The 27343-nt window shown below is 46.3% G+C and overlaps 1 protein-coding gene across 2 annotated transcripts in view; it reads right to left on the bottom strand.

Moving 5' to 3' along the window:
- Positions 1-27343, bottom strand: part of FRMD5 (FERM domain containing 5) — a 109395-nt gene that overhangs the window by 22704 nt on the left and 59348 nt on the right. Inside the window, exons 5-8 of one of the 2 annotated variants that reach the window (XM_075346098.1) lie at positions 22134-22231; positions 21811-21934; positions 20194-20281; positions 20000-20088 (exon numbers count right to left, since the gene is read on the bottom strand). In XM_075346098.1, coding sequence (XP_075202213.1) covers positions 20000-20088; positions 20194-20281; positions 21811-21934; positions 22134-22231 — 399 coding nt within the window. Of the gene's footprint in view, positions 1-19999; positions 20089-20193; positions 20282-21810; positions 21935-22133; positions 22232-27343 lie in introns of those variants that run through there. The other variant, XM_075346100.1, reaches the window with a different exon arrangement.

Genomic DNA, 27343 nt, shown 5'->3' with positions numbered 1-27343 from the left:
GAATCCCGTCTCTGCTAACCCTGTCTTCGGGTTTTTCTCTTCCCACCCTTGGGGACTGCTTTAGGACGTCCCATGGTTTCCTGTGTCCCCCAATGAAGCGATAGAGAAAAGTAGATTTTGGGTACTCACCGTAAAATCTCTTTCTCGGAGTCTTCATTGGGGGACACAGCTCCCGCCCTTTTCTACGTCTTAAATGGATCCGGAATGTTATAGTTTTCAAGCTTCTCCTCGTACTGCTTTTACACAAACTGATCTCCTCAGCTCCGGTCAGTGGGTGTATACTGCGTGGGAGGAGCCAACTTTTCTTATTTGCATAGTGTCACCTCCTAGTCCCAGCAGTATACACCCATGGTTTCCTGTGTCCCCCAATGAAGACTCCAAGAAAGAGATTTTACGGTGAGTACCCAAAATCTACTTTTTTGTTCTTAGCAAGACAAGCCACCGCCAGACTAGCAGTGGATCTCTCCTAGAAAACACATTAGCACAAGGCAGAGCAGGCGGCTCCTGCTTATGGAAGAGCCAGGATACATGGCTACTGGCCAAAAGATCAGTCGAACCACCATTTTGACAACAGTTACAGCACAAAACTCATATATAGGGGCCTAAAAAATGCAGATGTTTTGGGGGGAAATGAATTGGACATGTTGGATTTTTATCATGCCCAATCCTTTCTTCCTGCAGAATATAACAAGCAGCCAGAAATCAAGCGTATTCGCATTTCCCCATTATAGTAAACATGCATGCTCAGGATTTTATCTCAAGCTCTAACAAGTTTGAAAGTGTTGAGATGTGTTCTCTAAGTATCTATCTATCTAGCTATAAGATCACTGAAAAAAGTGAATGTCACAATATCTCAAGGTTTTCACCAGCATATTGTAGGAATAACTAGGGCTGAGCGGACCCGGACTGTAAAAGTCCAGATCCACGCGGTTTCAAAGATGTCCGGATGCTGGACCCAGGTCGGGGATTCCGAGTGTTTGATCAAGATTCGCCACTGGAGAAATAAAAAAAAAAAGAAAGAAAACAAGAATGAAGTGAGCGTTTCATACTCACTGAGGCACTGTGTCATGGCGGCACACTGCTTATGGGTCACACATTCACTTCGTGTGTAACAATCGCATACACACAGCTTTCCCTGCTTTCCCCGGCCACCAACCATCCTATTGCCTGTGATTGGTTGCAGTCAGACGCGCCCCCAGCCTGTGTACCCACGTCTGCCTGCACTGAGAGATGCTGTATGCGGGTCAGTACCGAGGTATAAAAATAAATAAATAAAGCAATTTGTGCAGGGTTTCCCCCCAGTATTCTGATACCCAGCACAGATAAAGCCAATGGATACAACCCCCCTTATATTGGCTGTGTATTTGTGGGTCTTTCCGTCTTAAGTCTGGATTTGAGCAAGTGAAATGCATGCTCAATTGGGTTAAGATCTGGTGATTGACTTGGCCATTGCAGAATGTTCCACTTTTTTGCACTCATGAACTCCTGGGTAGCTTTGGCTGTATGCTTGGGGTCATTGTCCATCTGTACTATGAAGCGCCGTCCGATCAACTTTGCGGCATTTGGCTGAATCTGGGCTGAAAGTATATCCCGGTACACTTCAGAATTCATCCGGCTACTCTTGTCTGCTGTTATGTCATCAATAAACACAAGTGACCCAGTGCCATTGAAAGCCATGCATGCCCATGCCATCACGTTGCCTCCACCATGTTTTACAGAGGATGTGGTGTGCCTTGGATCATGTGCCGTTCCCTTTCTTCTCCAAACTTTTTTCTTCCCATCATTCTGGTACAGGTTGATCTTTGTCTCATCTGTCCATAGAATACTTTTCCAGAACTGAGCTGGCTTCATGAGGTGTTTTTTAGCAAATTTAACTCTGGCCTGTCTATTTTTGGAATTGATGCATGGTTTGCATCTAGATGTGAACCCTTTGTATTTACTTTCATGGAGTCTTCTCTTTACTGTTGACTTAGAGACAGATACACCTACTTCACTGAGAGTGTTCTGGATTTCAGTTCATGTTGTGAACGGGTTCTTCTTCACCAAAGAAAGTATGCGGCGATCATCCACCACTGTTGTCATCCGTGGACGCCCAGGCCTTTTTGAGTTCCCAAGCTCACCAGTCAATTCCTTTTTTCTCAGAATGTACCCGACTGTTGATTTTGCTACTCCAAGCATGTCTGCTCTTTCCTTGATGGATTTTTTCTTTTTTTTCAGCCTCAGGATGTTCTGCTTCACCTCAATTGAGAGTTCCTTAGACCGCATGTTGTCTGGTCACAGCAACAGCTTCCAAATGCAAAACCACACACCTGTAATCAACCCCAGACCTTTTAACTACTTCATTTATTACAGGTTAACGAGGGAGACGCCTTCAGAGTTAATTGCAGCCCTTAGAGTCCCTTGTCCAATTACTTTTGGTCCCTTGAAAAAGAGGAGGCTATGCATTACAGAGCTATGATTCCTAAACCCTTTCTCCGATTTGGATGTGAAAACTCTCATATTACAGCTGGGAGTGTGCACTTTCAGCCCATATTATATATATAATTGTATTTCTGAACATGTTTTTGTAAACAGCTAAAATAACAAAACTTGTGTCACTGTCCAAATATTTCTGGACCTAACTGTAGCTGCTACTAAACACCAGATTAGTGATGGCACAGGCATCTATGAGACACTGGTATCACTAATCTGTCAGTAACAGTAAATTAATACAAACACTGAAAAAATCCTTTATTTGGAACAAAAGACAAAAACCACCCTATTTCCCCTCTTTATTACCCCCCCAAACACCCCTCCAGGTCTGATGTAATCCACACAAGATCCCAGGGTAATTCAGCTTTGCTACATCTGAATCTCACAGCGAGCGCCATAGAACAAGACTGCTCACTGTGAGCTCCAGAGAATGAATGAGCTGTGATGAGCGATGATGTCACCCAGGTTATTTGTGGTCACAGCTGGAGATTCCCACTGTCCTCCACCCGTAACAGCAGGTAACCTCACCTCAGGTGACCTCAGTAAAGTCAGTGACATCTCCTCCGGTGAGACCTGCATCTCCTGACAGAAAACCGCAGGGTTTTTTGTGCCAAGAGATGTAGATTTGGTGCTGAAAATTTTACACCATATTCCAGCACCCAAACTACACCTCCTGGCAAAAATCTGCATTTTTTTTTTTTACGCATTTTTTTCCCGTGATTTTTGCCTTTGGTTTTTTTTTGCCACTGGTTTTTGCTATGGTATTCTGCCAGGAAGTGCACATTTGGTGCTGAAGTCATCTGCACCAGATTTCAGCACAAAATGTGCACATCCTGGCAGAAAAAAACAAAACATTTAATATATATTTTTGGGCCAAGAGATGCAAATTTGGTGCTGACATGTATACACCATATTCTGCACCCAATCTACACCTCCTCGCAGAAAAAAAGAGGAAAAACGATCAAAAGTCCAAATATGAAATGACATTTTTATTAAACTACCAAAAGAAAGGATAAGTAGTGACAAAGTATGGCGGATATAGCAAAAAACACCTGGGTTAAAAAAGTACATACAGGAAACCCAAATACACAAATATGTGCAAATAATGGAGAAACATTAGTATATTGCTAGGCAAATATATGGGTAAGAGGATATATGCCTAGATAAAACTGCAGAGGGATAGCAAATATAGCCAAATATAGCCAAAAAGACTACCACAGACCAAGGTAAATAGAATACCTGATTACCAAATCAATAATAAACCAAATGAATGGTCAAATAAGAAAAAATGGACATATTGAGGTCCTACGGTAGATGAAAGATATTGTGCAGTACCTGCAGGATAAATTAGACCCAGGAGTAAGCGTCTACCCGACATACGGCGTTTCGGTGGAAACCTTCGTCAGGGGACGGTGACCAAATGCACCAAATGTACACCTCCTGACAAAAAGCCACGGCAAGAAAATATATCAAAAACCTGTGGGGTTTTTTGCCAGGAGGTGTAGATTGGGTGCACGAATGTGGTGTAAAAATTTCAGCACCAAATTTGCATCTCTTGGCAAAAAAAACCAACAAACTGGTTTTCTGCTAGGAGATGCAGGTCTGTGAACTCAGTGACCTCCACCTGAGGTCAGGTTACCTGCAGTTACAGGTGAAAGACCGTGGGAACCTCCAGCTGTGACCACAAATTACCTGAGTAAAGTCACCGCTCATCGCGCATCTCATTCATTCTCTGGAGCTCACAGCGAGCGGTCGTGCTCTATGGCCGCTCGCTGTGATATTCAGATGTAGCAGAGCTGAATCTCTGTGGGATCTCGTGTGGATTACGTTGGACCTGCAGGGTGTGTTGAGGTTTATAAAGTGGTGAAAGAGGGGGGATTTTTTTGTATTTTATTCCAAATAAAAGATTTTTTCAGTGTCTGTGTTTATTTACTTTCATTTATAGATTAATGATGCGGGTGTCAGACGCCTGTGCCATCCTTAATTTAGGGTTTAGTAGCAGCTGTGCGCTGTTATTAACCTCATATTACCCAGATTGCCACCGCATCAGGGCAATCGGGAAGAGCCGGTAAAGCGCCGGGCTTGTCACATCTAATGGATGCGGCAATTCCAGGTGGCTGGAGGCTGATATTTTTAGGCTGGACCTCCCCAACCTGCGCATACAGCCCCAGCTGTCAGTTTTATCTTGGCTGGGTATGAAAATTGGGGGGAACCGCACGTCGTTTTAATTATTTATTTAAATAATTAAAAAAAAAAAAAAATTGCATGCGGTTCCTCTTAGGGCTGAGTCAAGTCACACTTGCAAGGGACTTGCAAGAGTCTCGCATCGCATCACACAGCACGGCCGCACACTCTTCTGACAGGAGTGGGTCGGCTGCATGTAGTTCTATGCAGCTGCACGCTCATGTCTAGAGAGCGTCAGGTCGTGCTGGGTGATGCGATACGAGACTCGCGCGGGTGTGACTCCGGCCTTACACTGCGCTCACAAGAACCGTAGGACTCGCAGGAGTATTGGATCGCATCACCCGGCACCGCCACACACTCTGCAGACACGAGTGTGCAGCTGCATAGAACTACATGCAGATGCACGCTCCTGTCAGGAGAATGTGTGGCTGCTGGATGATGCAATGCGAGACTCACGCAAGTGTATGACTCTGGCCTTACGGTGCGCTCCCACGAGTCTCGCATCGCATCACCTGGCAGCCGCACACTCTCAGAACACGAGCGTGCAGCTGCATAGAAATACATGCAGATATGCGCTCCTGTCAGGAGAGTGTGCGGCTGTGCCAAGGATGCAATGAGAGACTCACGCAAGTGTGTGACTCCGGCCTTATTCTGATACAAAGCCATGATAAAGCCAGACAGCTGGGGGCTGCAGCCGTGGGCTTTATCGGTTCTGGTATCAGGATAAGGGGACCTTGCACTGATTGTTTTATTTATTCATTGATTTTACACCACCATACTCACCCACAGACAGTTGCACTGCTTTCTCCGCCCACCGGCTGTCCTGGCACCTGTAATTGGTTGCAGTCAGCTGACAAGCTGCCACTAAGGGTTGGGGCACGTCTAACTGCAACCAATTACACGCGCCGGTGGGCGGGGAAAGCAGTGAAAATTCAATGAGGGTTAATTGTGGCTCCAGAAGGGAAAGCATAACTTGGAAGTACCTTGCTGCCATGACGGAGGTTCAGTGAGTACACCACGCTCGCTCCTACTCCCATATCCCTTCTACCAACGTTTTTAATTTGTGGATTTTGGTTCCCATAGACTTATATGGGTACCAGATTCCGGACCGGATCCGGGTTTTTTTTAAAAAATTCAGCAGGGACCCGCTGTTTCCATTTTTCTGCAAGTTCGACCAGCTCTAGGAATAACATCTCACTAATAAGTAGATGGTAATAAGACAGCTGTCTCTCCCAACTTTCCCATACATATGAATGCTCAACTCTGATGAGCACGCATGCGTCTTCAATGGAGAGAACAGAGAAAGATGCTGACAGACTCCTCTGGCAGTGGCTTATCCCCCCTAGAAAACAAAAGGATTGGTTGTTGAAATTCCAATTGCCGATCCTTCTCTCCTGACATCATCTGTTGGGGAGAAAAGGGAGTTGACTCTCGAAGCTCTCATACATATCAGATATCAACCGTTCTTGCCATAATCAGTTGGTTTGGCCAACTTACATCTACTGTTCAAGAGGAACATTGTTTGATAAAAAAAAAAATATACCACTAGAAAATCTAATAGCAGCAAACTGCTCCCCATCAGGTGTTTTCTCATTCATACAGTTATAAGTAACAGTTTGGTACAATTCTAAGACTTTTCTCATTGGGAAAAAAAAGCCTTTCTTGCAATAAGAAATTGTATGATCTATAATTTCTATTTCACTGGTAAAAACTTTAATAACCAGAATCTGTGATTTGTAGTATGGATGATGATGCATGACTGAGAAGATAATCTGAGATGCAATTATATTCTAGTACAACACATCACATGTAATAATTGTCATAATAACATTAGAGTGATTTCTGGTAAGAAGATATAGAAAACAATCTAGGAATGTTATGAGAATAGACGCGGCTTTACTTGGGTTGAGTCAAAAAGGCTACAACCTATAAGAGGACTTTAGGCGCGAGCAGAGAACACAGACACGGATGATGGCGACACACACTGCAGAACAGGTCACAGGACGAGACGCAAACTGTGTGCCTATCAGACACAGTCACCACACTCTGAGCCAGATCACTTTACAGAAGCAACAAGGCCGTCTGACCAAATTAGAAAACAGCAGCCATACTACAGGAAAAGACGCTGCCGAACTGGAGAGGACATGCTGATCCTACTACACAAGAGGATGTGGTTATCTTTGTTTATTCTCCACCTGTATATTAGGCAATAGGCATTTAGTAATAACCACCCCTAGCACATACAGTTGACACCAGAAGTTTCCCTCCTCTCTCTATAAAGACACATCTGCATGTTTTCTTACGATCTGACATTAAATCAGAATAAACCTTTCCCATTTTAGGTCAATTAGGAAGCAAAATTATTTACATTTGCCAAATGCCAGAATAATGAGAGAGGGAATGTTTTAAGTCAAAAGTTGCCATCCATTTCATTAGTATTTGGTACGATTGCCCTTAAACGGTATGACTTGGGTCAAAGATTTTGGATATCTTTCCACAAGCTTCTCACAATAGTTGGTAGAAATCTCAGCTCATTCCACCTGACAGAACTGCTGTAACTGAGCCATGTTTGTAGATCGCCTTGCTCGCACCGGCCTTATCAGCTTTGCCCATACATTATCAAAAGGATTGAGATCAGGGTTTTGTGATGGCCACTCCAAAACATTGACTTTGTTATCCTTAAACCACTTTGTTACCAGTTTGGCAGTATGCTTCAGGTCATTGTTCATTTCGAAGACCCATTTCTGCCAAAGATTTAAGTTCCTCGCTGGTGTCTTGAGATGTTGCTTCAGTATTGCCACATAATCTTCTTTCCTCATGATATTTTGTGAAGCGCACCAGTCTCTTCTGCAGCAAAACAACCCCACATCTTGATGCTGCCACCCACATGTTTCACAGTTGGATGGTGTTCTTAATCTTCAAAACTTCTCCCTTTTTCCTCCAAATGTAACGACGGTTATTATGGTCTAACAGTTAAATTTTAGTTTTGTCAGACCACAGGACAGGTCTCCCAAAATTAAGGTCTTTGTTCTTGTGTGCATTTGCAAACATTAGTCTGACTTTTTTAGGGGGTTTTTTAAGTAATGGCTTCTTCCTGGCAGAGTGGCCTTTCAGCCCATGGTGATACAGTACTCGTTTCACTGTGAATAATGACAAAATCTTCCCAGCTTCCACCAGCATCTTCACAAGGTCATTTGTTTTTGTTCTTGGGTTGATATGCACATGTCTGACCAAAGCACGTTCATCTCTAGTATATACAACCTATCTCCTTCCTGAGCGGTGTAATGGCTGGACATTGCCATCTTGTTTGTACATGCGTATAATTGTTTGTACAGATGAAAAAGGCACCTTCAGGTCTCTGGAAATTGCACCCAAGGATGAATCAGCCTGTGCAAGTCCACAATACTCTTCTTGAGATTTTGGGCGATTTCTTTTGACTATCTCATGATGTTCCACAAAAAAAGCAGTGTGTTTCAAGTGTGCATTAAAATACATCCACAGGTGTGTCTCTATTTAACTCAGATGTTGCCCATAAACCTATTGGAAGCTTTCAAAGACATGACATCATCATATGGGCTGTCCCATATTCTTTAAAGGCATAGTACTTTTAGTGTACGTAAACTTTTGGCTTTGCAGAAAGTAATAAAAATGCCTTAAAACATTTTCTCTGTCATTATTCTGGCATTTCACAAATGTAAATTATTTTGGTTCCTAATTGACCTAAAGCGGGAAAGGTTTATTCTGATTTCATGTCAGATAGTGAGAAAGACATGCAGATGTGTCTTTTTAGATAGTGTATGTAAACCTCTGGTTTCAACTGTACGAATGTGAGCCTGCTGATGGTGGGAGGCCATCTAATATTTTCTGCCTCTGAAGAATGCAGAACTATCACCACAAGTGTCCGACATTCCGCTAATGGAATGAGGTGAGAGCTGTTGTGATCTAATAAAGATACTCTCTTAATAACGGAGGCAAGAAAAAGTCCAGCCAACAGGCATACAGTGGGTAAGGAAAGTATTCAGATCCCTTTAATTTTTTCACTCTTTATTTCATTGTAGCCATTTTGTATATTCAAAAAAAGTTCATTTTTTTTCTTATTAATGTACACTCTGCTCCCCGTCTTGACAGAAAAAAAACCCAGAAATGTCGAAATTTTTGCAAATTTATTAAACAAGAAAAACTGAAATATCACATGGTCATAAGAATTCAGTTCCATCAGGTTGGATGGTGAACGTTGGTGGACAGCCATTTTCAGGTAACATGTAAATGTATCGGAGTTGCCAAGTCAAAGCCCAGACCTTTATCCGATTAAGAATTTGTGGTCAGAGTTGAAGATTTCTATTCACCAGATGAAACCATCTAACTAGGAGCTGGAGCAGTTTTGCCTTGAGGAATTGGCAAAACATCCCAGTGGCAAGATGTGGAAAGTTCATAGAAACTTATACAAAGTGACCAGCAGCTGTAATTGCCACAAAAGGAGGCTCTACAAAGTACTGACTTTAGGGGGTGAATATTTATGCACACTGACATTTTTAGCTATTTTGTCCTATTTGTTGTTTGTATCACAATAAAAAGAAAACCAAATGTTCACAGTTGTAGGCATGTTCTTTACATGAACCGATGCAAGACACTAATATATATATATATATATATATATATATATATATATATATATATATATATATATATATATATCTATATATATAATTGCCTTATTTTGTCTGTCTGTCTGTCTGTCTGTCTGTCTGTCTGTCATGCTCCGAAATTGTGTCCTTACGGTGACACAAAGCTGATTGGCCGCTGGGCTCGCCATGGCCCCGCCCCCCCACACGGATTGGCCTCTCGCCCCGGCTCTCTGCAGGCCCCGCCCCCCTCACGCAATGCACGCTCGCTCTGGCCCAACTGACACGGAGCTCCGATTCCCAGGTGAGTACACACACACATCAGATCACACTCACTCTCACACTTACTCTCACACACACCTCACACATCACAACATCCTGGGATATCGCTTGCTTCTACACCGGCTCCGTCAGGATCCCGGCAGCGCCAGACATAACCTTGCATGCTGGGATCTTGACGGAGGCCGTGAACGCTGGTAACCATTATACACATCGGGTAACTAAGGTCCCTTAGTTACCCGATGTGTATCATAGTTACCAGTGTACACCGGCTCACACTCACTCTCATACACACCTCACACACACATCACATCGCATCCACACATCAAGGTCCTGCAGCTGCGGAACATACACACACATAACAGCACACACACACACACATACACACACAAATCAGATCACACTCACACACACCTCACACATCACATCGCATCCACATACTCACAACATCCTGGGATATCGCTTGCTTCTCGGCGGCGATACTGTGCTGTTGTGAGCTTCCAGGACCTGCCGGGGGATCACATGGCCAGAAGCATGTGATATCCCCGGATGTTGTGAGTATCAGCGCGTATGTGCAATATCGTCAGTGTGTGTGTCTTTGTGTGTGAGTGTATGCGATCGGGTGGGTGTGTGTGGGTGTGTGTGAGTGTATGCGATCGGATCTGTGAGTGTCGGCAGAGGAGCACGGCGTGCTGGAGGAGGCTGAGAGGAGAGTGTGTGCCCTGTGTGTGCCCTGTGTGTGCCCTGTGCGAGCCCTGTGCGAGCCCTGTGCGTGCCCTGTGTGTGCCCTGTGTGTGCCCTGTGCGAGCCCTGTGCGTGCCCTGTGCGTGCCCTGTGCGTGCCCTGTGCCAGCCCTGTGCGTGCCCTGTGCGAGCCCTGTGCGTGCCCTGTGCGTGCCCTGTGCGAGCCCTGTGTGTGCCCTGTGCGAGCCCTGTGTGTGCCCTGTGTGTGCCCTGTGTGAGCCCTGTGTGTGCCCTGTGTGTGCCCTGTGCGAGCCCTGTGTGTGCCCTGTGTGTGCCCTGTGTGAGCCCTGTGCGAGCCCTGTGCGAGCCCTGTGCGTGCCCTGTGTGAGCGCTGTGCGTGCCCTGTGCGTGCCCTGTGCGTGCCCTGTGCGCGCCCTGTGCGCGCTTTGTGCGAGCCCTGTGCGAGTCCCATATGTGCCCTGTTTTGTGTGTTGGGGTTTACATGGCAGCTGCAGTTTTCCTATCATCATGTTGTCATTCTACAAGCCTCACTGATCAGTGCTGAGCGGCTGATCTTATACTTTACGATTTTATATCAGTGAAAAGCGTCTATTCTGGGCAATGGGTGTTTGGGCCATAGCTGGTGCTAAGTCCTATATTCCTTTGTTATTGATATGTTATATATTAATAATGTATTTGTGACTTCAATAATTTTGCATTAAGTAGAATCATTTTGAATATTTTCTGTAGTTTAGAGACGACTTTATAGAGCAATCTATATATATAATTTCCTTATTCTGTCTGTCTGTCTGTCTTGCTCCAAAATTGTGTCCTTACGGTGACACAAAGCTGATTGGCCGCTGGGCTCGCCATGGCCCCGCCCCCCCACACCGATTGGCCGCTCGCCCAGGCTGCGCCCCCACACGGATTGGCCAGCCGCTCGCCCAGGCTCCGCCCCCCCCACAGATTGGCCTCTCGCCCCGGCACCCTGCAGGCATTGGCAATTCGGCCCCGCCACGCCCCGCCCCCCTCACGCAATGCACGCTAGCTCTGGCCCCGCCCCCTCCCTCCCCCCGCGCATTCCCCGAACTGATGACACGGCTGTCACGGAGGTGAGTACTGTACTCTTTCCCCCCCCTCCCCCCCGCGCATTCCCCGAACTGACACGGCTGTCACGGAGGTGAGTACTGTACTCCCCCCCCCCCGGCCCCCGCTCGCACGGGAGTGGTGTGGATACGTTGGTAACCATGCTCGCATGGTTACAAGCGCATCAAGGTCCTGCTCCGGCGGAAGATCCACACGCACACACATAACAGCACACACACAAACATACACACACATCAGATCACACTCACTCTCACACACACACACACACCTCACACACACCTCACATCGCATCCACATACTCACAACATCCTGGGATATCGCTTGCTTCTCGGCCTCGATACTGTGCTGTTGTGATCTTCCAGGACCTGACGGAGGATCACATGGCCAGAGGCATGTGATATCTCCGGATGTTGTGAGTATCAGCGCGTATGTGCGATATCGTCAGTGTCTGTGTGTGTGAGTGTATGCGATCGGGTATGTGTGAGTGTATGCGATCGGGTGTGTGTGAGTGGATGCGATCGGGTGTGTGCGAGTGGATGCGATCGGGTGTGTGTGAGTAGATGCGATCGGGTGTGTGTGTGAGTGGATGCGATCGGGTGTGTGTGAGTGGATGCGATCGGGTGTGTGAGTGTCGGCAGAGGAGCACGGCGTGCTGGAGGAGGCTGGGAGCAGAGAGGCTGATCATGGGGAAGGCTGGGAGGAGAGAGGCTGATGGAGGGGGAGGCTGATGCTGGGGGAGGCTGGGACGAGGGAGGCTGATGCTGGTGGAGGCTGATGCTTGGGGAGGCTGATGCTGGGGGAGGCTGGAAGGAGAGAGGCTAATGCTGGTGGAGGCTGATGCTTGGGGAGGCTGATGCTGGGGGAGACTGGGAGGGGAAGGCTGATGCTGAGGGAGGCTGGGAGGAAGGAGGCTGGGAGGAGAGAGGCTGATCCTGGGGAAGGCTGGGAACGGGAGGCTGATGCTGAGGGAGGCTGGAAGGAGAGAGGCTGATGCTGGGGGAGGCTGGAAGGAGAGAGGCTGATGCTGGTGGAGGCTGATGCTTGGAGAGGCTGATGCTGGGGGAGACTGGGAGCGGAAGGCTGATGCTGAGGGAGGCTGGGAGGGGGAGGCTGGGAGGAAGGAGGCTGGGAGGAGAGAGGCTGATCCTGGGGAAGGCTGGGAAGAGGAGGCTGATGCTGAGGGAGGCTGGAAGGAGAGAGGCTGATGCTGGGGGAGGCTGGAAGGAGAGAGGCTGAGGCTGGGAGGAGAGAGGCTGATGCTGGGGAAGGCTGATGCTGAGGGAGGCTGGGAGGGGAAAGCTGATGCTGGGGAAGGCTGGGAGGAGAGAGGCTGATCCTGGGGAAGGCTGGGAGAGGGAGGCTGATGCTGGAGGAGGCTGGAAGGAGAGAGGCTGATGCTGGCGGAGGCTGATGCTGGGGGAGGCTGGAAGGAGAGAGGCTGATGCTGGTGGAGGCTGATGCTGGGGGAGGCTGGAAGGAGAGAGGCTGATGCTGGTGGAGGCTGATGCTTGGAGAGGCTGGGAGAGGGAGGCTGGGAGGAGGGAGGCTGGGAGAGGTAGGCTGAGAGAAGAGAGGCTGATGCACACACACACACACGCGCGCGCACTGCACAACACACCACACACACACACACACACACTGGGAACCACAAACAACTACCCTACACAGACACCCACACACACAGACAACGCTGGACACACACAACACCCAACACACAAACACCGCGGCACACACAAATATACGCACATACCGCACAACACACACATTGCACAAAACATACCTCCCCCAAAACACACCACACACACACAAACCGCGCAACACACACACAACGCTACAGACACACAGCGCTCCACAAACAACGCAACACACATACAACACCGCTCTCACCCCACGTCACACCCAGACAACACCCAGAACATGTACAGCGCCTACACAAACACTTGGTAACTACACACAACAACATCTCTCTCTATATATATATATATATATATATATATATAACAAAAATCATACATGAACTACACAATACGTATATTCTAGAATACCCGATGCGTAGAATCGGGCCACCTTCTAGTATATATATAATTACCTTATTCTGTCTGTCTGTCTGTCTGTCTTGCTCCAAAATTGTGTCCTTACGGTGACACAAAGCTGAATGGCCGCTGGGCTCGCCATGGCCCCGCCCCCCCGCACGGATTGGCCGCTTGCCAGGCTGCGCCCCCACACGGATTGGCCGGCCGCTCGCCCAGGCTCCGCCCCCACACAGATTGGCCTCTCGCCCCGGCACCCTGCAGGCATTGGCAACTCGGCCACGCCCCGCCCCCCTCACGCATTCCCCGAACCGACACGGTCACGGAGCCACGACTACCAGGTGAGTACTGTACCCCTGGGAGCCCACATCAGCGTACGCCGCCAAACCAGCCGACACATACCCTCGCATTGCTGGGGCTGGCCGGCGTATGCTGGTGTGGGCTCCCGTGCGAGCGGGGGACGAGATACGCTGGTAACCATGGTAGCATAGTTACCAGCGCATCAAGGTCCTGCAGCGGCGGAACATACACACACGCACACACATAACAGCACACACACACACATACACACACACACATTAGATCACACTCACTCTCACACACACCTCACACACACATCACATCGCATCCACATACTCACAACATCCTGGGATATCGCTTGCTTCTCGGCGGCGATACTGTGCTGTGAGCTTCCAGGACCTGCCGGAGGATCACATGGCCAGAAGCATGTGCTATCTCCGGATGTTGTGAGTATGAGCACGTATGTGCAATATCGTCAATGTGTGTGTGTGTGAGTGTATGCGATCGGGTGTGTGTGAGTGTATGCGATCGGGTGTGTGTGAGTGTATGCGATCGGGTGTGTGTGAGTGTATGCGATCGGGTGTGTGTGAGTGTATGCGATCGGGTGGGTGTGTGTGAGTGTATGCGATCGGATCTGTGAGTGTCGGCAGAGGAGCACGGCGTGCTGGAGGAGGCTGGGAGGAGAGAGGCTGATCCTGGGGAAGGCTGGGATGGGGAGGCTGAGAGAAGAGAGGCTGATGCTGGGGGAGGCTGAGGCTGGGGTAGGCTGGGAGGAGAGAGGCTGATGCTGGGGACCGAAAAGGCTGATGCTGGGAGGAGAGAGGCTGATGCTGGGGGAGGCTGAGGCTGGGGTAGGCTGGGAGGAGAGAGGCTGATGCTGGGAGGAGAGAGGCTGATGCTGGGGGAGGCTGAGGCTGGGGTAGGCTGGGAGGAGAGAGGCTGATGCTGGGAAGAGAGAGGCTGATGCTGGGGGAGGCTGAGGCTGGGGGAGGCTGGGAGGAGAGAGGCTGATGCTGGGGACAGAAAAGGCTGATGCTGGGAGGAGAGAGGCTGATGCTGGGAGGAGAGAGGCTGATGCTGGGGGAGGCTGAGGCTGGGGTAGCCTGGGAGGAGAGAGGCTGATGCTGGGAGGAGAGAGGCTGATGCTGGGAGGAGAGAGGCTGATGCTGGGGACAGAAAAGGCTGATGCTGGGAGGAGAGAGGCTGATGCTGGGAGGAGAGAGGCTGATGCTGGGGGAGGCTGAGGCTGGGGTAGCCTGGGAGGAGAGAGGCTGATGCTGGGAGGAGAGAGGCTGATGCTGGGAGGAGAGAGGCTGATGCTAGGGACAGAAAAGGCTGATGCTGGGAGGAGAGAGACTGATGCTGGGGACAGAAAAGGCTAATGCTGGGAGGAGAGAGGCTGATGCTGGGATGAAAGAGGCTGATGCTGGGGACAGAGAGGCTGATGCTGGGGACAGAGAGGCTGATGCTGGGAGGAGAGAGGCTGATGCTGCGGGTAGAGAGGCTGATGCTGGGAGGAGAGAGGCTGATGCTGCGGGCAGAGAGGCTGATGCTGTGGGTAGAGAGGTTGATGCTGGTGCAGCATGGGGGATGGAGCACGATGGGAGGTGCGCAGCATGGGGGATGGAGCACGTTTGGGAGTGCGCAGCATGGGGGATGGAGCACGTTTGGGAGTGCGCAGCATGGCGGATGGAGCACGTTTGGGAGTGCGCAGCATGGCGGATGGAGCACGTTTGGGAGTGCGCAGCATGGCGGATGGAGCACGTTTGGGAGTGCGCAGCATGGCGGATGGACCACGTTTGGGAGTGCGCAGCATGGCAGATGGAGCACGTTTGGGAGTGCGCAGCATGGGGGATGCAGCACGATGGGGAGTGCACAGCATGGCGGATGGACCACGTTTGGGAGTGCGCAGCATGGCGGATGGAGCACGTTTGGGAGTGCGCAGCATGGCGGATGGAGCACGTTTTGGGAGTGCGCAGCATGGGAGATGGAGCACGATGGGGGGTGCGCAGCATAGGGGATGGAGCACGATGGGGAGTGCGCTGCATGGGGGATGGAGCACGATGGGGAGTGCGGAGTATGGCGGATGGAGCACATTTGGGAGTGCGCAGCATGGCGGATGGAGCACGTTTGGGAGTGCGCAGCATGGTGGATGGAGCACGTTTGGGAGTGCGCAGCATGGCGGATGGAGCACGTTTGGGAGTGCACAGCATGGGAGATGGAGCACGATGGGGGGTGCGCAGCATAGGGGATGGAGCACGATGGGGAGTGCGCTGCATGCTGGATGGAGCACGATGGGGAGTGCGCTGCATGGGGGATGGAGCACGATGGGAAGTGCACACCTCCCCCCAACACACACACACACACACGCGCGCGCACTGCACAACACACCACACACACACACTGGGAACCACAAACAACTGCCCTACACAGACACCCACACACACAGACAACGCTGCACACACACAACACCCAACACACAAACACCGCGGCACACACAAATATACGCACATACCGCACAACACACACATTGCACAAAACATACCTCCCCCAAAACACACCACACACACACAAACCGCGCAACACACACACACACAACGCTACAGACACACAGCACTCCACAAACAACGCAACACACGCAACACACATACAACACCGCTCTCACCCCCCGTCACACCCAGACAACACCCAGAACATGTACAGCGTCCTACACAAACACTTGGTAACTACACACAACAACATCTATATATATATGTAACAAAAATCATACATGAACTACACAATACGTAAATTCTATAATACCCGATGCGTAGAATCGGGCCACCTTCTAGTATATATATATATATATATATATATATATATAAAATGTATGTGTGTGTATATATATATATATATATATATATATATATATATATATATATATATATATATATAAATATATATATATACACACACACACATACATTTTATATATATATACACACACATATATATGTATATATACATACATACATACATTTTATATATATATATATATATATATATATATATATATATATATATACACATATATATGTATAGACACACATATATATATATATACACACACATATATATATATATATATTATATATGTGTGTGTATATATATATGTGTGTCTATACATATATATATACACATATATATGTGTATATATACACACACACACACACACACACACATATATACAGTATATACACATACTGTATATATATCTACCTGTCACCCGAAGCAATGTCTGACATTACAAGCGATCTTGTGGATGAATGGGCAAAAATTCCAAAATCTTGTGGAAAGCCTTCTCAGAAGAAGAAATGTGTTTCCCACATATTCTGTTTTGTTTCATACGTGCACATCTGGTACGTCATTGGTCAACAATTGCTAAAGCAGCTGCCATCAGCAGATCTTGATGACTTGCCAATTGTATTCAACGTGGCAGAATATTCCTCAGACATCATGAATCATTAATAACCTCATTGACAGCAGCCAAGATGTGCAAGTGCAGGGATTCCTGCATGTGATGCTCATACTTGATGCTGAAGAAATCAAGGGATTTTGAAAATGTTGCATTTTTTTTTACATTTGCACATCGTTAACACGTCTATCCATCCTGTGATTTCCATCATTCTACAACTTTTTCTACTTGATGTTGCAATTTTAGGTTGAGGAATTAATTTCTATACATAGTGCTCAACATAAATGAGTACACCCTTTTGAAAAGTAAGATTGTAATCAATATCTTGTCGCGGGTGGAGGAGGGGACGCCGCGCTCTCCCACTGCTCAGGTCCGGCTACCACGGCTGCTGCGGCCTGCTGCTGCTCGGTGGCTCGAGCGATGGGCCGGATCCCGGGGACTCTAGCGGCGCTCCTCGCCCGTGAGTGAAAGGGGATTGGGATTTGGGATAGTTTATTGTCCGTGACGCCACCCACGGTTGTGGTAATTTGTTGGCACCACCGCTGCTCTGTATGAGGATCCCGGGAATGATGGTAGGGAGCAGCTAGTTGTTGTGTTGCCCCTCCGTGGGTAGGGGTTGGTGATCCCGGGGCCCAGTGATGAGGTGGGAGATGCAGGGCTTGGTGGGCGCAGGGACGCGGGGGCAGCGCTGTGCCTTGCGGCACTGTGGTACTCACTCAGCCTGAGACGATGACACAGTTCTCGGTAAAACACACGGCTGGAAAGACGGTTCCCACGGACGGCTGCACTTGCTTTCCCCAGTAGGTGACAGTGACGGTCCCTCTGTCCTGCACCTATGTTGATGATGGTTGCGATGGGTTCCCACCGGTAACCCGCTCCCCGGCTTGGTTACGGGCCGGAGGAGCCCTACTTTGCCCTCAGGCGCTGGCCCTGAGAAACTGGTGCCCTGGCGGTGGCGGTGTCTTTCTGTTACGGTTGGACTGTTGCCTTCAATCGGGACTTGGTTGTTTGGAGACAGACGTCCCCTTCACTGACGGATTTGGCAAATTATGGCGACTCCTAGCCTTGCCGGGGTCCGAGAGGCCCCTGCCCTGGTGCTGACTGTTCTTCGTATACTGCTCCAGACCGCCGGGTCACCACCCGTCCACGGTCCTTCCAGCAACCTCCGAGCAGTCATCCTCCAGACAATCACCGCCGTCTGCTGACCTTGCTGTCTCTCAGCCCGGGGCACACACCCGGACTAACTTCAGGCTTTACTTCTGTCACTTTTCACTTTAGCTCCGCTACTACTTCACTTCTTTCTACTTTCACTTCCTTCACTCTAACACTCATCAGCTTGTTTACTCCTTCACGTCCCTAGCTGATCTGCCTGGTTCTTCCCGCCTCCACGGCTGTGAACTCCTCGGTGGGCGGAGCCAACCGCCTGGCCCACCCCCTGGTGTGGACACCAGCCCCTGGAGGAAGGCAACAAGGATTTCTGGTTTAGCTTAGATGTTCCTAACTGGGGTGTAGGGTGTGGTGGTGTGATGACCTGTGACACCTGGCTTGCCCAGGGCGTCACAATCTGACTGAATACAAGAACAATTTCCAAATTTGAACAAGACTGAGTTTCACATTTCGCAGAACATTTTTTTTATCTCATAACATGAAAGTAAGGTTAATAATAATATAACTTTCACCATGTTTCACTGTAGGCACCATGCATTTTTTCTTGGTGCCTACAATGAAACATGGCGGTGGCAGTATCCTTATGTGGGACTCCATGAGAGCTTCTGGTGTCGGGGACGTACATATCATGAATGATATCATGAATTCACAGACGTACTGCTCTATATTGAAAGAGAAGATGCCATCGTCACTCTGTACCCTTGGTAGACGTCCACCTGACGATGATCCACAACAAGCATCTAAGACCAGTGCTGCATTTTTGAAGAAGAATAGGGTGAAAGTGATTCAGTGGCAAGTGTCTCCTGATATGAAAACAACCAAAACACCTATGGGGAATTCTGAAGAGAGGAGTTGTCATCACTTTCCATCCAACATCCTGGCTCTGAGAGACATTGTTCTTAATGATTGGAAAAACATAGATGTTGAAATTGTCACCAACTTGTTCATATCATATCTTGAAGACTTGTTGCTTTCTTTAAAAATCATGGAGGTTTTTGATGTGGGGTGCATTCAGTTTTGCATCAATAATTTGAGTAAAATGGAAGATATTGTAATGAAAGTTAAATTATTAACCTTACTTTCATGTTATGGGTTAAAAAAATGTGCTATGAGACTCTTGCCAAAATTTTGGAAATAGTTCTTGTGCTCAGTGAGATATTGATTAAAATCCTACTTTTCAAAGGGGGTGTACTCAAATACCGAGCATTATGTGTGAGATATATACTGTATATATATTGTGTGTATATATATATATATATATATATATATAGATATATACTGTGTGTATGTATGTATATATATATATAGATATATACTGTGTGTATGTATGTATGTATGTATGTATGTATGTATGTATATATATATATATATATATATATATATATATATATATATATATATATTGCAAAATGCTCCAATTTTACAGCTATTTCAAAATGCAGCAAACATAAAGACCACAGCGATGTATGGTTAGTCCTCCACTGTGGCTGATCTGTAGGACAACCATGCAGGGTACAGTTCGCTGTCACTGCCCATCATGTGGTGCAGGCAGAGAGCTTATTGTGCATTATGTATGGTGGTTTTACCCTATACAATACGCATATGATTATATAACTGTATGAGGTGGAGAACTCACCCTCAAGAGTCAGGAGAGACAGAGAGCAAGAAAAAATACAAGTGGAGATGCCCTTCTAGACTCACCAGTGTATAAAGTGAACCCTCTTATTTCCCTGCAACACGATAAAGCCGAAAGGAGTAAAGGCCAAAAATGCAGAGTTCCCAGAGACATCCTGAAAGATAGGGAGACAGAGAATAGAAAGGACAGAGAAAGAAAAAGTAGAAGCCATAGAGGAAGGCAGAGATGGTACAGAGGCGACAATTGGGGTATGCGGTACCTTACACGGATGAGGATCCACGCCATATGTCTCCAGAGTCTGAGCTTTCCTCAGAAAACACATCTCTGCTTGTGCAGGTAACAGGCCACTACAAGGAAAGAGACAGCGATGAGCTCAACAACAACGTCTCCGCACGTACACAAGAAAACCAGTACTGTATTAGGTAAAGGGGAACTCTCCATCGAGTTGTTTAAAGGAGTTTTCCCATCTCCAATATTATATCCTTATATGTAGTATGTGTAATAATAATAATAATAATATTAGCAAATATCTCCAATTAGAAATGTAGTATAGTACTCCTGATAAAGCCATGTCTCTTACCTCATGTGCAGGGCATTGCAGCTTAAGTATCCAATGTTATTGTCCATTCATATAGTGACAGTTAGTTACTTGTGATCATAACCATGGATACTTAAGCTGCAATGCCCTGCACATGAGGTAAGAGACATGGCTATATAAGGAGAACTATACTATATTTCTAATTTGAGGTATCATTAATATACCTACTACATATTGGGAGAGGATCTTGGAGATGAAAATTGATTTAATTGCAGTCCCCAAGTCAAACGATCAGCCATAATTTGAAGAAAACAAGCAGCAATGGCACAATTTCCCTGCAGCGCCACCACAAGGAAAATGAGACATTACAAGGTGGTAATTTAAATCAATTCCTGTAATACACAGACAGGTCCGGTCCTTACAGAAACAGAGATACCCTTTACTGTCGCTCATTGTTAGGGCTAATAGAAGATGCCCAGTATTCTGTTAAATTTGATTTTTTTTTTCTTTACACCAGTCAACCCATTTAAAAAACCTCTGAAGACATTTTTTTAATTAAACACATATATTTAGAGCTAAAAATGAATCTTGCTATTGGGTTTCATTAAATTTGTTTGCACCGTTTGGATTTTGAAGCTGTTTGTTTCCTTGCACATTTTTTGCTGAAGAATGAGTGAACTGAGGATCTGTGAGTGAACAAATTCTGATAGTTTATGACCCCTGACCACATCAAAGGAGAGCTGAGCTGTGAGGTGGTCTTACCTGAGAGGAGCTCAGAGAAAGACTGACAAAAGAGGCTGTCACACTTGGCACAGGAGTGCCCCGGCCAGTCTGTGAATTGTGGTCTGTACACGGACTGGCCAGGGGTCTCCTGCGCCGAGTGTAACAGCCTCATAGCAATATATGAAACGGTCACGCTCTGGTCGGGAGAGGCGCAGCTAGTCCGTGAATTGCGGTCTATGCACAGACTGGCCGCGGGTCTCCTGCGCCGAGCATAACAGCTATAGACATACAGTATATGAAGTCATCATCACGCTCTGGTTGGGAGAGCCGATGCCGGTCTGTGCATTCTTTGCCGTGCACAGACTGTATTGCACGGATGTCTGACTCTAAGCAGAATACTGTTTTGCGTATTCTGCAATCCAAATTCCGACCAACCTGTGGATCACTATTAGATCTTCTCACAATAGAAATTTTCATGTTCTGTTTTTTGGGGGGGGGGTTGGGTTTTTTTTTTTCAAACATTCATTGGTTTAAAAAAACTGGGGGGAAAAAAAACAAGTGCAAAATTTCACAAAACTGATTTAAGTGAACAAGACTCTGAAAACTTGTCCTCACCTGAGCTCATGGCGGTGAATCTCAGCAATCCGTCTCTCCAGCTTTTCTGAGTGTTTGGGGAGGAACTGGAACTTGGAACTATAGCCCTCCGGATGTTTCCCAGGGTCATAATCCCCAATTTCAGCTGGTAAGAGGGACATAACATCAATGACAGAAATATCACTTTCCAAAGGTTACAAAGGAAGACAATAATATTTACAGGCTCTGTTCACACTTGTGTCAGGAGATACAGGCTTTACGTAAATAATGTTGTCAGAGTGAACAACGCTGAACAAGCACAAAATAATCAGAAGTAGCACGAACAATCTGGTAACAGAACATACCCTGTAGTATGTACGCAGCCAGCAAAGCAGCATCGGAGGTCTTACAAAGGAGACGGCCATGGTATAAATCCCTCTTTACTTGTAGGAATACCAGATACCTGTAAGAATCAATCACTCAGATCATTAGGGTGCCCAAAAGTCACATAACAGCAAACATGGCAGATATATATCCCGGGGACATTTTCACTACATAAATACATGTATTTGAGGGCTAAAAAACATTTTTGCTATCTGGTTTCACTAAATATTTTGCATTTATTTGGCTTTTACAAGCTCTTTGTTTCCCTGCACAATTCCACTTTGACGTTTACTGAGAAAAGCTAAAAAAAAAAGCATCAGAAACTAAACCTACAGAAATAAGCTCACTGACAGATTCTCAGTTAACCCTTTTTACAGCCAGCAATTAACAAACAATGCAATTATGCTATAGAAGGCAGATGGTGTAACATTTTGAAGAAAAACACAAAAATTATTTTTAACCAAAAAAGAATTTAGTTACATAAGAACAAAAAATTGGCCCCAAAGTTAAAAAGCCACTTTAAGTGATCAAAGGCTTATAACTAGACAACAACTGGGGAGAAGAAAGCTCATGCATAATGGACGCGCAAACCGCAAAGTGAGACCATAATACTGGAATTGTAAGTAGAAAAATATGAAATTTATTGAACAAACCCAACACACACAATGTACTAAAATCACTTAAAACCAGGCTTATAACTAGTTCACAGCTGATTTAAAAGATATTGTCGATAAACCACAAGAAATAAAAGTCTCTGATAACCAGTGATCTTAATGATTACGGCATGTTAAGACCAGTGATTGTCTGCAGTGGTCACTTGTTAGAATGTGTGCCTCCCAATATAGATACTGGCAAGCGGTTGTGAATCTGTCATTTGCTTCATTAACCATGTGAACTCCTCTGTTTAGACCAATCTCACAGATCTACCTTCTACTTGGCAGCAATCTATTCCAATATCCTGCTGTGCATCTTCGCTATGTAGAGTATAATGGAAGTCAATGGGGAAAATCTTCTGGAAAAATGCTTGAGTTCCCCTTGACTTCCATTATATACGGTGCAGGAGTCGAATCTCATCCGGGCGTCCAACATTACGAATACCGAGCAGCCATGCATGGTAGTGTTCGCTCATCACTAATCACAGTCAAACAAGGTTAGGACCTTTCCTGAGTAATATCTATTCTGGGTCTCATCGCACTGTCCCGATATATCGTCTTGCCATATCCTCTTCTATTCTGGAAGACAGTTGTTTACTGTGAGAGATTCTTGACCTATGATACCGATTGACTCATGGTGTGAAGTTGACCAAAAGAAGAGCTCAGTGACTATTCACTAATACTGTGAAGATTTGGGTAATTTTACAGAGCAGAAAATGTCAGCAGAAATCCGCAATAGAATCCACATTTGTGATTTTATGTGGGCTTTATAATAGATTTGCCCGCAGATTACAATGCATTGCATAGGATGAAATCTACTGTGAAAATCTGCACGAGGATGAGCATAGGATAGACAGGAAAATCTGCAGCATGTTCTAATTTTGATGTGGATTTTCTCCACTTCATGTGGATGAATTTTTATAAACTTGATGAGTTTTGCAGCCTGTACTATTGTGTTCCAGATATTTTTATTAAATTTTAAAGGGGAAATAATACAGGAAATAGAAGGAATCATTAGCAAATGAATTAAAGCAAAAAAATTCTTTCCGTAAAGCAGATTCTTAAGGAAAGAGTGGGTAGGTTAAGGAATGGGGTAAGGGGATGGGAAAAACTTTAATAGGGAAGGGGTAGAAGAGGAGGGGAATGGAGGATTGCAGCCTGCACTATTGTGGTCTGTTTTATGGACCAGACTAGAGTATATATTAGCACCTGTACCCATCCGGGGATGAACACGCAGAACTGCACAACGAGCCGATCAAGTCCACAATTTGCAGACATGACTAACATATATATTTAGTGCACCCATCTGACCCCGGCATAAAGCCCTTTATATACATTAGATGGCTGGTGGACGATCGTTCAGCCACCGTGGCCGGCTCTCCCATACACAGGGGCAATCTTTTGGCCAAACACATCTGTTCTCTATGAGAAAGCCTCCGACAAACATGTCTGCTGGTGACTTATCCCAGGGAGCGCAATAAGATTGGCAGTCTGGAATTGGACATCACCGATCAACAATTAGTTGGTCGGTGCCTCAGACCGTAGAGTAAACCTGTTTATAAAGGTGGGTTCAGACAACATTATTCTAATGTGCATGGGGGGCTTAAGCCTGGCGGACCACTGGATTTTCAAATCTGCAGTAATGGTCTTCACATCTCAGATGGTTTACGGCAGCCTGTATGCTGTCGGTGCACCTCTACTGCCGAGATCTGCTGATGACCAGTGATTTCCCTACAGTGCAGGATTATTACCGGGATATTCCCACTTGTATAGGGCATGATGCCAGCAATAAGATTATATCAGTGATTGGCCAGTTATGCGGATTCCTACTATATCCATGACTGTGGCTCCAAACTGGAGATTCATTCTTAATTTATGACTTCTACATCAGCGAGCGATTCCTGGCACTTGTGAGAAGTCAGCGGATAACGTAACATTTGTAGAACAATTCCAGGCGGCCGCACGGTTTCCACGCAGTGAACACCTTTTAGAGATTACATCACTTTCACATGCTTGGCAGACTGCTCCAAACATCCCAGAGGGTAATGAGACACCGGCGTAACGAGCAAAGGATTTGTTGGGTAGTGAGATACAAGATGGAAAGATTAAGACACAAGTGAACTGATACATGGCAGCGGCTCAAGGCTAAGGAAGTCGCAGATGCAGAGAAGGATCCTGTGGTACCGCTCATTGGGAGAACAATACAGCGGTGTCCCATGAGCTGTTTTCATGCACTTTTTTAAGTCAAAACTTGGCCTGGATTAATAATAGAGACGTAAAATGTTCCCTATACACCTCCACCTTCTTTATTATCCTCTCCGTGCTTTGGCTTTATAAAGTCCATAAAACATTACCCCATCTGAGAGCAACAAAATGTAGAGACAGAGACCCTGATTCCAGCGATGTGTCACTTACTGAGCTGTTTGCTGTCATTTTGATAAAATCAATGTTTTCTCTGCTGCACAGCTATCAGTTATACAGAGCTCATGAATATACTGGACTACCTGGCAGAACGCCAAGTAGTCCTGTAATGATAATCTGCTCCTGATTAATCAGGGATTATATGAAAACTACACTAAGCAGCCCAGTAAGTGATACACCGCTGGAATCAGGATCTCTGCCCCTACGTTATGCTGCTCTCAGATTACGTGGCCAAAAACTGGTGATAGATTCCTTTTAAGGAAGATAGAAAAAGAAAAGATGAAGTATCTGATTTTTGGAGATGGATGTGTGAAGGTTTCAACACTACTAAGAGGTTCAACTTGTAACCACTGTAGCAGCATACAATGTAGAATAAGAGGGCACTATTTTATTTATTAAATGTTCCTTTATTTCTGTACTATAACACAATGGTATATTTTTATATTTACCATTAAGAGAACCCCTGTTCATATGTACACCCCTCTCATAGCCAGGGCAGAAAGTGCAGAGAGCAGCACAAATTCTGGAGGACTCAGTGTGAACATGTATTATAGTCACCCATACAATAGATTGGCCAGCACTTAATGCCACATTTCTCCAGCACGTGGCCACATTTCTCCAGCACGTGGCCACATTTCTCCAGCACGTGGCCACTGCAGTACAAATGTTCAGCCATTCATATTTTCCATTGATCGTAACAGTGGATTGATGTGATTTCTGCGGCTGGACTTTTGCCAAAAGATCTTCACACCAAAAAGCTGTTTTCAGATGGTACAACCCATGTAAGTAATGCCCTGTTATGTTAATTATATTAAATATATTCTCTTAATAAAAAATAATAGTTTTTAAAGGGATCTCTCTGTACAAAATGTGCCTCATCAAACCAAGCAGAAGCAGTTGGTTCACCCTCGACGTGGCCAAACAATTCAGTGGACTTCTCTCTCGGTGAATATACATACACTTTTCATGAAAAGTTAGGGACATTTGGCTTTCAGGTGAGATTTAAGGATGACCCTAAAATGCCCCCTGACCTTTTCAGGTGAGCTTACTCTGACCCTCTCTAAACCTTTGAAGGCACATGTCCATCTGTTCAATGCTTCAGTACTTTTTGCACAACTTGCTGTTCTCAAACAAGGAGCTTAATGGTAAAATTGACAACAGGTGTTTGAACCATGAATCGCCCCAATAAATTTAAGTGTTCAATTAGAATTGGTATATAAACAGTCCTCCTCATCATGCTGGTTACATTTTGACATTATGAGACCAAGAAGACACCTAACGATTGATCAACAGTACCTCATTATTGCGAGGCTTCAAGCAGGTTGTTCTCAGATGGAAATGGACACGAAGCTTAGAGTGTCATAAGCAGGTTGCAACATCTATACAGAGAGACTGGAGGATTCACGGAAAGGCAGAGAAGTGGATGTCTTTTGACCACTTCCCACTGATGAACGCTTCATTGTGAACAACGCCCTTCAGAACTGGATAATGAATGCCGCTCAACTCCAGGCACATTTAAAGGAAGTGAGAGGCACCCAAGTGTCATGTCATACTATTCAACACAGTTTACATCAGTGTGGTCTGTGTGCTACACTATCTGCAAGGGTACCTGACCAACAGGCACAGGCATCAACATTGACAGGGGCCTCAGTGCTGTCCAATGCTGAAAGTCGATTCATACTGAGCAGAATTGATGGCCACTGTCACGAACCACCAGGGAAGGTCACTCAGAAATCCCCCGTGCTGTCTACCAGTACGTCACAATCGGGAGGTAACAAGTGGGAGTCACACCCCTCCTTTATACCTCCCGACCAACAGAGCACGTGACGCGCTCTCTAGCGCCCCTCTTATAGTCAGGCCAATTATGGAATTGCCCGACAATAAGCAAGGAGGCCGCTATACTACTTATGCCGGTTATTGAAGGGTCCGTCCCCGGTGAGAGTAGGGTATATATTTCCCCGAATCTCACTGGCCTCCCCACAATAATCCTTGGCACAACTCGCTGCCACCAACCGCTTCACGGTAACTATTAGCCGAACACACGGACGTGGGATTCAAGATCGAGATAACAGAACAGCCCAAGATTAATTATATAATTTAATCGTCCTAAGCCACAC

The sequence above is a fragment of the Anomaloglossus baeobatrachus genome, chromosome 4, assembly GCF_048569485.1.
Source record: "Anomaloglossus baeobatrachus isolate aAnoBae1 chromosome 4, aAnoBae1.hap1, whole genome shotgun sequence".
NCBI classification, from domain to species: Eukaryota; Metazoa; Chordata; class Amphibia; order Anura; family Aromobatidae; genus Anomaloglossus; species Anomaloglossus baeobatrachus.
This window is presented reverse-complemented; position numbering and strand designations above follow the sequence as displayed.